General features: G+C 44.1%; 1 protein-coding gene across 1 annotated transcript in view; it reads left to right on the top strand.

The window, feature by feature from the left end:
• The window catches only part of NEDD9 (neural precursor cell expressed, developmentally down-regulated 9), a 195,220-nt gene that overhangs the window by 71,632 nt on the left and 110,376 nt on the right, over positions 1 to 13,212 (top strand). The window contains exon 2 of the mRNA XM_012440295.3: positions 5,691 to 5,855. Within this exon, the coding sequence (XP_012295718.2) occupies positions 5,844 to 5,855 (12 nt within the window). The 5' untranslated portion in view covers positions 5,691 to 5,843. The remainder of the gene's footprint in view (positions 1 to 5,690; positions 5,856 to 13,212) is intronic.

The following is a 13,212-nucleotide window of genomic DNA, read 5'->3' as shown; positions in this document are numbered from 1 at the left end:
TTTTGCTTGAGTTTAGGGATTTTCTTTTAAAAACATTTTATTGTAGAATGTTTCAAAAGTAGGAAGAGTAGTATCAATTACCTAGCTTCAATAATTCTCAGCACATGAAAAACCTTGTCTAACTGTCTCCCCACTCTCCTCACCCCACTGGTTTATTGGCCTGCAAATATTCAGTATGAATCTTCAAAAGATAAGGACTCTTTAATGTGTGTGTGTGTATTTTATATATATATATATACACACATACCATTATCAAACTTAAAACATTTCATAGTAATTCCATAATCTTAGAAATTTCATCACTTGACTAAAAAAAAAACTTTAGGGATCAGGAACTCACGTGATAGAGTTTACATTTTAGAGACATCAGCTCCGGCTATAGCCTGAAGAAAAGATTACAGAGAGATGAGGCAGGAACTAAGTCTCCAGAGGCAATGCAGTAATCCAGATGAGAATGGAAGTGGCCTGAACATGACAGCAGTAGGGACAGAGAGGAACGGGGAGGTACAAGAGCACTGCAGGAGGCATCGTTGAGAGGACGTCTTGAAACCAATGGGGAAAGATGGACAATGGAAAGCATTAGGATGAGGCCCAGTATCTAATGTGGGTGGTGGCGCCATTCACTGAGAGGAGACAAAAGCTGAAAATATCCATTTGGATTAGCAGATGGGGTGTGTCTTTTGGAGAGGTGGAGCACAAGGTAGGAGAGGGGCATCAAGGACAGCTGTCCTGGGCCAATTGGAGAGAAGGCCTGGGCTGGAGAGACAGGTTCAGGAGTCCCGAAGCTGCAGGTGGGAACTGAAGCTATGGTTGCAGGTGGTGAAAGTGGAAGAGGCTTTCTCTAATGACCAGTGATGATGAGCTTTTTTTCATATGTTTGTTGGCCACATAAATGTCTTCTTTTGAGAAGTGTCTGTTCATATCCTTCACCCACTTTTTGATGGGATTCTTTTTTTCTTGTAAGTTTGTTTAAGTTCTTTGTGGATTCTGGATATTAGCCCTTTGTCAGATGGGTAGTTTGCAAAAATTTTCTCCCATTCTGTGTGTTGCCTGTTCACTCTGATGATAGTTTCTTTTGCTGTGCAGAAGCTCTTTAGTTTAATTAGATCCCATTTGGCAATTTTGGTTTTTGTTGCCATTGCTAATGATAGACTGAATAAAGAAAATGTGGCACATGTACACCATGGAATACTATGCAGCCATAAAAAAGGATGAGTTCATGTCCTTTGCAGGGGCATGGATGAAGCTGGAAACCATCATTCTCAGCAAACTGACACAAGAGCAGAAAACCAAACACCGCATGTTCTCACTCATAAGTGGGAGTTGAACATTGAGAACACACGGACACAGGGAGGGGAACATCACACTCTGGGACCTGTCAGGGGATCGGGGGATAGGGGAGGGATGGCATTAGGGGAAATACCAAATGTAGATGATGGGTCGATGGGTGCAGCAAACCACCATGGCACATGTATACCTATGTAACAAACCTGCATGTTCTGCACATGTATACCAGAACTTAAAGTATAATTTTCATTTATTAATTAAAAAAAAAAGAAAGTGGAGGAGGCTGAGGACAGACAGAACTGGAGGCTCAATGCATGAGGGGAGGTGAAGTGAAACACCCAGACAGACTAGCACCAAGGAAAGAACATCATTTAAAAGGGGAAACATGTTCAATGATGTCAAATCTTGCAGAGATGTCAAGTCAAGTCAGACTCAAAGTGGTCCACTGGGTTTAGGGAAAAGGATTTAGAAGAAAGGATGTCGGGAAGGCCCCTTTAGTGAGGGAGAGAAAACAAACACAAGACTGTCACCAGTGAAAACAGAGGAACTGGAAGTGGTAAATATGGACAACCTGGCTCTGAAGGTGGGAGAGACCCAGGGCCATAGCTGAAGGGAGAAGCAGAGTTCAGGGAGGACTTTTAAAGGCAATGACACAGGCTGAGGTGGGAGGATTGCTTGAGGCCAGGAGTTCGAGACTACTCTGGGCAACATAGTAGGATGCTCCGTTTCTACAAAAAGTTAAAAAATTAGCCAGGCATGGTGGCATGTACCTGTAATCCCAGCTACTTATGAGGCTAAGACAGGAGGATGCCTTGAGCCCAGGAGTTTGAAGTTGCAGTGAGCTCTGATAGTGCCGCTGCACTACAGCCTGGGCAGCAAAGTGGCCAGGCTGAGCACAAAATCTATAATAATAATAATAATAGATAATTATTATATACTATATACCAGTGTCATGGGCTGAATGTTTATGTTGTCCTAAAATCTTTACGTGAAGCCCTAACCCCCAGTGTAGCTATATTTGGAGATGGGGCTCCTAAAGATGTAATTATGATTAAGGGGGGTCATAAGGGTGAGGGCCTGATCCAACAGGATTAGTGTCCTCACAAGAAGAGACACCAGAAATCTCTCCTTTCCCCCAACCAGATGAAGGCTGTGTGAGCTGAAGGACTCAGTCAGCTAGGGAAAAACCTGACTTCAGCGTCTTAAGGGCAAGGCATGACTGCTGGTAGCAAGTCAGGAGAGAGGTCATTTATGGAGAAAAGTCCCATCAATGGCAAGACAGGATGGCATTGAGTGACAGGTGGAGGGGTTCACTTGAGCACGAGGGGAGACATTTTCTTTACTGTCACAAGGATGAGAGAAGGAAAAGGGGATGAGTTGAAATGCAAAGTGCATCTGCAGAAGTGGAGAAGGGAAGTTGAGGGCTCCTGCTTTCTTTGTGGAGCAGGTGGGGAGACTGGCTACTGAGGTTAACAGCAGGGTTTAAGATTGGGGCTCAGAAGGGGCACAGGCAAAAAAACCAGAGACTTTGAAAAACGTGTGGAAGTTTGAAACATCTGCTGTGTATAAACTGCAACAGTCCGCTGTTTCTGGACTAGGGCCCATTCAGTGTGGCATTGCAGAAGATGATCTACTCTCATTTTAATTAGAAAAATAGGAGAACAGGAGGGCGAGCTGGCCAGGGAACTACAGAAGGCTGCCTGACAGTAACAAGGGTCTAGATGGCATTGGTGACCCTGAGTTTGCAGTGGCACCATCTGCAGCGTGTGTGGTGTTTCCAGCCATGCTCAATAGCCGGTTGATTGATGTAGAGTAAGTAAGCAGTTGAGTTCATCCAAGGCTGGGCTTTGTCTGGGCAATGCATTAAAAGAACAAAGGGCAAGGAGGTTGAGCATATTGGCAAGAGGAGGGTGAAGTGGGTAAGCTCAGGGGTTTTAGTAGGCAGAGAGAGAAGTGGGCATGCAAGGAGGATGTGGCTATTTCTGCTGAAAAGACCTGCTCATGCCCCTTGCTTTCTGGTGACCAGAGAGCATAGCCGTTGCTGCCTCCTGGAGGAACAGATGCTGCCAGATGTGGCATACTAATGAGCTGCAGGCTGACAGGCTCCGCAGCTGGTCTCCCTCCTCTGCAGTGGTCCTGACTGGTCCCATCTGGGCAATTCAGCAATTTGTGCTCAGCGCTGCCACAACTCTCAGAGCATGCTCTGGGGACAAGAACCCCTGTGAAAGGATGAGTTTGGTACCAGCTGCCTTCCTAGTGGCGTGGCATGTTGGATCTTCCTGCTGGAACACTTGCCACAAGAAGCAGCAGCCCCTAGACCCAGCCATCCACCTTGATGCCCTACCCCTGCTCCATCCCACAACCCAAGGGCCTTGGTGCTCGTATATATCACTCTTGAGCCCTCAAGTTTACCTTCACCCATGGCCTTTTATGAATATCTGCTTCCAGGCCCCACATCAGGAAGGACTTAAGGAAGAGCCCACAAAGACCTGGAAGTAGGTTTGCAATCATTTAGACAGGAAGTCCCAATGTCCTGGTCATTGGCACGGGGTCTAGAAAGGGAGACATGGGTCTCAGATGAGCATGGCCTCTTGGTCCCACAGACCTCTTTCCCCTTGAGAAAGTGCATGACTGGAGGAGAGCCGGAAGCCCGAAAGCACAAGGCCCAACGCAGAGTCCCCGGTGCATGGGGATAAGAGTAGTACTGCCTTTATGGGAAAGAAAGGGGTTGCATTGGAAAGGGCACTTGGAAAGCTTCTAGAGTCCTGGCAGTACTCTCTGTCTTGACCTGGGTGGCAGTTATATTTATAAAGCTATACATTTATTTTATACAGTTTTCTATATGTGTGTTATGTTTCCCAGTAAAGAATTAATGGTGTGTGTTTGTGTGTGTGTGTGTGTGTGTGTGTGTGTGTGTAACATTTCTGGTATTGTAGTTTATGGTATCCTTATAAACAAATCAGCTCTGAGAGGTTGTCTTAGGAGCACAGATACCTTGGGCAGTTAAAATGCCTCAAGGTGTGAGTACCTAAAGAAGCGATAGACAGGGTGCTGGAAACGCAATCACTCTCCCTTCTGGTTCTCCACCCTGTGTGGGGCCAAGATACTGGGGTAACCACACATGGGTTCAGGCAGAGCTAATGAGTCATGGGCCCGTGTCCTCTTGCCTAGCCACTGCAAGTGCCTCAGAGGAAAATTCCTTTTCCCCACTCTTAGCCACAACTATAAATACTATGTTTATCAAACCGAAATTACAGGAGGCTGTTCCCACCCCGGTAGAAGCAAAAGGATACGATACCAACTCCCAGTTATCCTGTTTGGAAAGGAGTTCGGGGAAGATTTCTCTTCCCCCCGGGTGGCCGCATAGGTTCATTAAATTGTTTGCTGAGCTTCTATTATGTGCCAGACACGATTCTTATTTTTCTGCTTTCCCTTTTAAAACAACCATTTACTTTTGATTTTTTTTATTCTTGATAGGAAAGACACTGTCCTTTTACAAAGATTCACATTACCAGTTCTCAAGAGGATATTCATGTGCCCCATGTGGTTTAAATATCAGGTTTTCTAAGAATATATATCCCAACTATAGCCTGTAAATACATACACATATATACACACACACACCATCTCAAAGCACCCTTACAGCTGCAAGATGTTGAAAGAGAAGTGAAAAATTGGCCAGTACTAACTCACCGAAAGCTTAGTCCATGTTTTTCCCAAAAAATCAAATTCTGGGCTTTGCATCTAAGCTATTTAAAAGCCACATTTCCAAACCACCAGTTTTTCTCCATTTCTGGAAACAAGAAAAGCATACGGCTCCGGTGACCCTCACAAACTGCTGGTGAGAGGTAGAGTCAGGCACATCTGGTGGCTACAAAATGATAAAAGCAGCCACATATTAAGTTGGTTTAGAGGGGAATGGTGAGGCCACAGGGATGGGAGAATAGAAAATAATAAATAAATGACAAGACCAAAACTTACAGGCAAGGAAGCTTCACTCCCACCTCTACCATCCATAAAAAGTACCTGGCAAACATCTACCCATCTCTCAAGATTCCACCCAAGGTTGACTTTCGTCCTTTGTGCCCTCACCGGACCCACTGCACATTTGACCAGAAATGATGTAACATTTTATTGTGCTGTATTTTTTCGTTTGTTCAGTGAGACTGTGGGCTCTTTGAGGACAGGACTATATTTTATGCGTCTTTGAAGTTCCAACTAATGCTCAGTAAGAACCCCATCAATGCCTTCTTTGGTCGCATGAATGAATGGATGACGGATTCCATTCACGAGACTATGAATTTGGCTTTTCCAACTGCTATGATGCAATCCTTAAATGAGGAAAAGCATCTCAATTGTTTTCAGAGTTTACCAACCTTTCCACCTCTATCTCCTGTTTTCAGATTCAGCAAGCTGTGAGGTCCGTAACGTCAGACACTGGCAAACATCACACGTTCTTCAAGTAGAGTTATGAAAACGAAGAAACTGGTCAGGAGACTAAAAACAGTGGAACTGTCCTTTCCGAGATCCAGAGCTTCAACGTTCCTTGGGGGAAGATGTGGACAAGGGTGAGTACTGATAGAAAAAAAACCCATACAATTTGTATTCCCCTTTTTCCAGTTTGCTCAGCCTGAATCCTCTGCAATAATAATACAAGTAGTGTTTTGTTGTCATACAGGCATGCAACAATTTGGGGTTGCAGCTAACATTTGGGGGGAATACTGTTAAGTTTAGACTGCCAGATTTTGCTCTGTTAGGTGAATTTTTTACATGGATACACATTTAGAAATCTCGGGGGAAACAGTCTTCTGGGAGGCAGACGGATTATTCCACTTAACATAACGTGCCCATGTAAGCCTGGAAGTTATACTCACTGAACTAGTCATTCAGAAACTGATCGCCCAGGTTTGCAAACAGTCAAGTGTCTCTGTTTGCCAGTCACCTTCAAACCATTCAATTTCCATTTAGTCGTTCCTCAAGAAAATCGAGTTGGCCTGGGGGTAGAGTGTAGGATTAAAGTAATCAATTTTTCTGTCCAACCAAGGCTTCCTAAAGGTTTTATGAAAATTCAGTAGATGAAGTGATACGTAGTTTTACCTATTAGTTGGCCTCTAAAGGAGGCAGGCGTCGTCACATGGCATGGTGGCACTGAGGGTCACAAAGACCTGAGTTTCAGTCCTTGCTTTTCTGTTTAGTAGTAGCGTTGAGCTGAGCCAGTTACCGGACCCCTTTGAATCTCTGTTTCTGCGTTTATAAAATGGTGACAGGAAGATTGTTCAGAGGATGAAATGAGAAAACGCATACAGAATAACTCGTGCACACACACACACACACACACACACACAAGTGAATTCCCTTATCTGTTGAGATCCATCAACTGTTTTCTGTATCTCAGAGAATGAACCGCCAACTGCACACAGATGAAAAAGTTCTGGGCGCCACATCAAGTCGACGACAGCCCCATCTCCTTTCTGGGGAAAGGCTCCAAGTTAAATATAACAAGAAATGTTTTCTTTCAATGCTTTGATAAGTAACAAAATGATTTTCCTGGAAGGGATTAAAAACAAATTTGATTGTCTTATCAAGGTGATGTTTTAGGTCAACGTAATGACCTCTTAAAAATCCTCCCTAGTACTAGATTCTATGGCAACGGTCTGCCACAGAACTGGATACTTCGGAGGCTTCCACCAAACCAAATTATTAATCCAAACTGGAACAAACTATATTTATTTGTGAATCCTCAAGGCATTCAATATAAATACTAATTTCTCTATGAATAGTGAAACAAAAAATGTCTCTCTTCTCATTTTTTCATACCTACTCAGCCAGCATTATTAAACTAAGACAAAAACAGAGAGAGACAGGGAGAAAAACATTCCCTGAAGCAAGTCAGTATTTCATTCCAGCTGTGTCTCTGCGATTAACATTAGCTCTATGGTATTTCCAATACATGTTGATTCTCAGTTTTTGGAAATCTAGACCTAAAAACCATATAATTTCACTACCTAAAATTTTTAACTTGCTTTAGATTGATCTATATTGAGTCAAAAGGTCCTTTGAGGTCCTTAATTCCATGACTTCTGGGTGATTATTTTCCCCATTATTTAACTTTAACTTTTCGTACACACAGATACACACAGACACACAAACACATCACTTCATACTACACATACGTATATTCCTACTGCTCTTTTTCAGGTAAGGTGCTGGTTGAAAATACGGACTGAGGTAGGGCATGGTGGCTCACGTCTGTAATCTCAGCACTTTGGGAGGTCGATGCAGGCAGATTACTTGAGGTCAGGAGTTCGAGACCAGCCTGGCCAACTTGGTGAAACCCCATTTCTACTAAAAATACAAAAATTAGCTGGGCGTGGTGGTGCATACCTATAGTCCCAGCTACTTGGGAAGCTGAGCCACGAGAATTGCTTGAACCCCAGAGGCAGAGGCTACAGTGAGCTGTGATTGCACCACTGCACTCCAGCCTGGGCGACAAAGCAAGACTCTGTCTCCAAAAAAAAAGAAAAGAAAATTATGGACTGGAAGCTGTACTGCGTGATTTGAATCCCAGCCCTGCCTCTATCAAGTAACAGGGCTGTGGACAAGTTATTAACCCTCTTTGTGCCTCAGTTTCTTCCTGCACAAAACGAGAATGAGAACACTACCTACCTCGAAGGGTTTGTGATGATTAAACATGCAAGTTGCTTCGAATTCTGTTTGGCACATACTAAGCCCTCCATAGAAGCTTCCTGAGTTTTGTAGCACATAAAAAGTAAAGTCAGTGCAGCTAAAAGAAATCATTGAAGGGAGAAGACGAGAGACGCAGAGCATAAGGAAAGGTCTGGTGGGAGAATGGGCCTTGGGAATCTGGGTCCGGCTAGCCTTGGTTGCTCACCTGAGCGTCCTTAAGCTGTGATTTTTCTGGTTCCAGAGGTGACAATGAAGACACCATGAGTGAGGTCGTGGCCAAAAAAAGGCATTGGGGAGTGCTGTGCTAAACTCATAAATACTCTTGAAAGTAAACCCCTTATGCAAAGCCTCAGCAAATAAAAGCAAGCCCTGAGGGAACTGCACTAGTATATGTGGGGAGGCAGAAAGGTCTCACACCTGGAGAGCCTCCCAGGCTGCAGAGAGGTGGGCACCCTGCAGCATTCTTTTCCTAGGATGGTTCTGTTTTATTTCATTTTCAAAGAGCTGATAGTTAAACATTTACCAATGCTCTATTGGAGACAATAAATGATAAAGGGGCTGGCTCAGAAAAAAACAAAAACCTAAAAAAAAATTAAACTGCAAGCCCTTTTCACCTTTGCATTAGGGCAGGAAGCTGGAAATCGGGCATTTTACCTAAAGAAAAAGAGCCAGATCAGCTCGGGGATGTGGCTCATGGCTGTAATCCCAGCACATTGGGAGGCAGAAGTGGGCAGATCACTTGAGGTCAGGAGTTCGAGACCAGCCTGGACAACATAGTGAAACCCCATCTCTACAAAAAATACAAAATTAGTTGGGCATGGTGGCACATGCCTGTAATCCCAGTTACTCGGGAGGCTGAGGCAGAAGAATCACTTGAACTCGGGAGGCGGAAGTTGCAGTGAGCCAAGAATATGCTGTTGCACTCCAGCCTGGGCAAAAGAGTGGGAAGAGAGAGAGAGAGAGAGAGAGAGAGAGAGAGAGAATGAGGAAAGCCAAACCAAATCTTTGCTTCACAGAGGGTCAAAAAGTGTTGACTGATAGAATTTGAAAAATTTCAGGTCAGATGCAGTGATTCACACGTGTAATCCCAGCACTTTGGGAGGCCAAGGCAGGTGGATCACCTGAGGTCAGGAGTTCGAGACCTGACTGCGCAAGATGATGAAACATCATCTCTACTAAAAATACAAAAATTAGCCAGACATAGTGGAGTGCACCTGTAATCCCAGCTACTTGAAAGGTTGAGGCAGGAGAATTGCTTGAACCCGGGAGGTGAAGGTTGCAGTGAGCCGAGATCGCACCACTGCACTCCAGCCTGGGTGATAAAGCAAGACTCTGTCAAAAAAAAAAAAAAAATTGCCATTCTTTCCTACTAAATACAAGTTCTACAAGTTCACTGCAGGTCCAAGGTACTGATCCACACCGCACATTTACGTCTGCCTCAGGTTTGTAATAAATGCCGTAAACAGAGAGATGTGATGAAGACGGGTAATGCATACTCTTTATCACCTCTCTAAAAACGTGATTATCCTGACATATTGTAGGGAATATAAAAACGCTATCTAGTGAGAATTATCATCCTACTTCATTATACTGAAAAGACAATTGAACCTGTTCAGATTTCTGAGTTGTTCCTTAAGTGTAAAAATGAAAGAATCGGGATCAAAATGAAGAAGCTCTAAATCCGCCTATTGTATCCGCTTCGGCTGCCACTACAAAGTATCACAGAGTGGGGGCTTAGACAACAGAAATTTATTCTCTCACAGTTCTGGAGTCTGGAAGTCCAAGATAAGGCGTCGGCAGGGTTGATTTCTCCCGAAGCCTCTCTCCCTGGCTTGTAGACGGCCGTCTTCTCCCTGTGTGGTCTTCTTCCCTCTGTGGGTGTCTGTGTCCTCGTCTCCTCTTCTCATAAGGACTCCTGTCATATTGGATTAGGGCCCATCCATGTGACCTCATTTTAACTTAATTACTTCTGTGACGACCCTATCTCTAAATACAGTCACGTTCAGAGTTCATGGGTGTTAGAGTTTCAACATAAATTTGGGGTGGGGGCCGCAATTCAGTCCATCACACTGCCTAAAGTGAGTGTAATGCGTCCACAGGGACAGTTTGATTGAACAACACCACAGGTTGCATTCCCAGAGAAGCAGATTTTGAGATGGAGATTGGCAGGCCAGAAGTTTGTAGGGAGTGCTCTTGGGAACCTGTCAAGGCAGCAGAGGAAGCAGGATTAGACAGAGGGAGAAGCTGAAATGAGGATAAAGGCTCAGAGGCCCTCTGAAGCTGGGATGGTCCTTCCGAGTTGTCTGGAACTGAGGCAAGGTGGTGGAAGTTTATGCCCCTGCCAGGACAGTCACTGCAAGTGGGCCGGCCCAGGGAGGAGGCATGCTGTGCCTCAGCTGGGGACAATCTCAAGAGGGGACTCCACAGCGAGCTGCTAGGTGCCAACCCTTCCATAGCTGATAGAATGATTGACTACTCAGTCTGAGGTGGGGTCTCAGGTCATGGACCCTAGTGTCCACTACAAATCTGAAATTTACTTTCCTTAAGTGAATGGAAGGACTTAGCATTATCTTCTTAAGAAATTTCTCGCACCCTACAGAGTGGGAGAAAATATTTGCAAACCATCCATCTGATAATGGGTTAATAGCCAGAAAAATATAAGGCACTCATACAATTCAAAACCAAGAATACATAACCTGGCTAAAAAAATGGGCAGGGAACCTGAATAGACATTTGTCAAAAGAAGACATACAAATGGTCAAGGGTACATGTAAAGGTGTGCAATATCACTAACTGTATTAGTCTGTTCTCATGCTGCTAATAAAGACATACCTGAGACTGAGTAATTTATATAGAAAAAGAGGTTTGGCCGGGCGCGGTGGCTCACGCCTGTAATCCCAGCAGTTTGGGAGGCCGAGGCGGGTGGATCACGAGGTCAAGAGATCGAGACCAACCTGGTTAACATAGTGAAACCCCGTCTCTACTGAAAATACAAAAAATTAGCTGGGCATGGTGGTGCGTGTCTGTAATCCCAGCTACTCAGGAGGCTGAGGCAGGAGAATTGCCTGAACCCAGGAGGCAGAGGTTGTGGTGAGCCGAGATCGCGCCATTGCACTCCAGCCTGGGTAACAAGAGCGAAACTCCGTCTCAAAAAAAAAGAAAAAGAAAAAGAGGTTTAATGGACTCATAGTTCCACATGGCTGGGGAGGCCTCACAATCATGGCAGAAGGCAAAGGAGGAGCACAGGCATGCCTTTCATGGCAGCAGGCAAGAGAGTTTGTGTAGGGGAACTCTGCTTTACAAAACCATCAGCTCTTGTGAGACTTATACCATCAGCTCTTGTGAGACTTATACCATCAGCTCTTGTGAGACTTATACTGTCAGATCCTGTGAGGCTTATACCATCAGCTCTTGTGAGGCTTATACCATCAGCTCTTGTGACACTTATACCATCAGATCCTGTGAGGCTTATACCATCAGATCTTGTGAGGCTTATTCACTATCATAAGAACAGCACAGGAAAGACCCACCCCCATGATTCAATTACCTCCCACCAGGTTCCTCTCACAACATGTGGGAATTATGGGAGTTCCAATTCAAGATGAAATCTGCGTGGGGACACAGCCAAACCATTAACACTAATCATCAGGGATATGCAGATCAAAACCATAATGAGATATCATCTTACCCCAGTTAGAATGGCTATCGTCAAAAACACTAACAAGTGTTGGTGAGGATATGGGAAAAGAGAACCCCTGTACACTGTTAGTAGGAATGTAAACTGGTATATTAGTCCATTCTCACATTGCTATAAGGAGCTACCTAAGACTGGGTAATTTATAAAGAAAAGAGGTTTGATTGGCTCCCAGTTCTGCAGGCTGTACGAGAAGCATGGCCGCAGAGGCCTCAGGAAACTCACAATCACAGCAGAAGACAAAGGGGAAGCCAGCACATCCTACGTGACCGGAACAGGACAGGGAGAGAGCAAAGGGGGAAAGTGCTACACACTTTCAAACAACCAGATCTCATGAGAACTCACTCACTATCACAAGAACAGCAAAAGGGAAATCCACACCCAGGATCCAACACCTCCCAACAGGCCCCTCCTCCAACACTGAAGATCACAATTCAACATGAGATTTGGGTGGAGACGTAGAGGCAAACCGTATCAGCTGGTATAGTCATTACGGAGCACAGCACGGAGCTTCCTCGAAACGTAAAGATACAATTACCATGTGAACCAGTAACTCCACTTCCGGGTATATACCCAAAGGAAATGAAATCAGTACCTCAAAGAGCTCTGTTCACCCCCATGTTCATTGCAGCACTATTCACAATAGCCAGGATATGGAATCAACCCCAGTGTTGATTCCATTGCTAAATGAATGGATAAAGAAAATGTGATACACACACACACACACACACACACACACACACACGATGGAATCCTATTCAGCCTTAAAGAAGAAGGAAGTCCTATCATTTGTAACAACATGGATGAACCTGAAGGACATTATGCTGAGTGGAATAAGCCAGGCACAGAAAGACAAATACTGCATAATCTCACTTTATATACGGAATCTAAAAATGTCAGACTGATAGAAGCGGAAAGTTGAATGGTGGTTACTGGGGGTTAGGGGACTGGGAGGATTGGAAAGATGCTGGTCAAAGAGTACACACTTACAGTTACAAAATGAACAAGTTCTTGGAATCTAATAAACAACATGGTGACATGGTTAAAAATACCGTATTTATCATATACTTGAAACTTACTAGTACAGTAGATCTTAAATGTTCTCAGCACACACACACACACACACACACACACAGACGGTCACCATGTGAGGTGACAGATATGTCAATTAGCTTGGCTGTGGTAATTATTTCATAATGTATATGTATATCAAAGCATCATGTTGTCCACTTTAAACATATACAATTTTTATTTGTCAAATATGCTTCAGTAAAGCTGAGTGGGGGGGATAGAAAACAAAGAAATTTCTCATAATGTCTCTCAGTAGATCAAAGGGTAACATACTATGAACTCGAAAATATTTGGCCCAACCCTGGACTGCTAACATGGGTTAGTGGAAACATTGTGCAGCCAGAAAGGTCTGAGTTCAAATCTCTACCTTGCTGTTTGCTAATATTTCTTAACTTTTCTGAACCTCCAATTTCTTCTGTGCAAAATGACTATAATAATACCAATCTTATTGGACTGTTGCAAGACTTAAAAAA

This window comes from Aotus nancymaae, unplaced genomic scaffold (genome assembly GCF_030222135.1).
Source record: "Aotus nancymaae isolate 86718 unplaced genomic scaffold, 86718_ANA_hifiasm-v0.15.2.pri h1tg000051l, whole genome shotgun sequence".
Taxonomy (NCBI): Eukaryota; Metazoa; Chordata; class Mammalia; order Primates; family Aotidae; genus Aotus; species Aotus nancymaae.
This window is presented reverse-complemented; position numbering and strand designations above follow the sequence as displayed.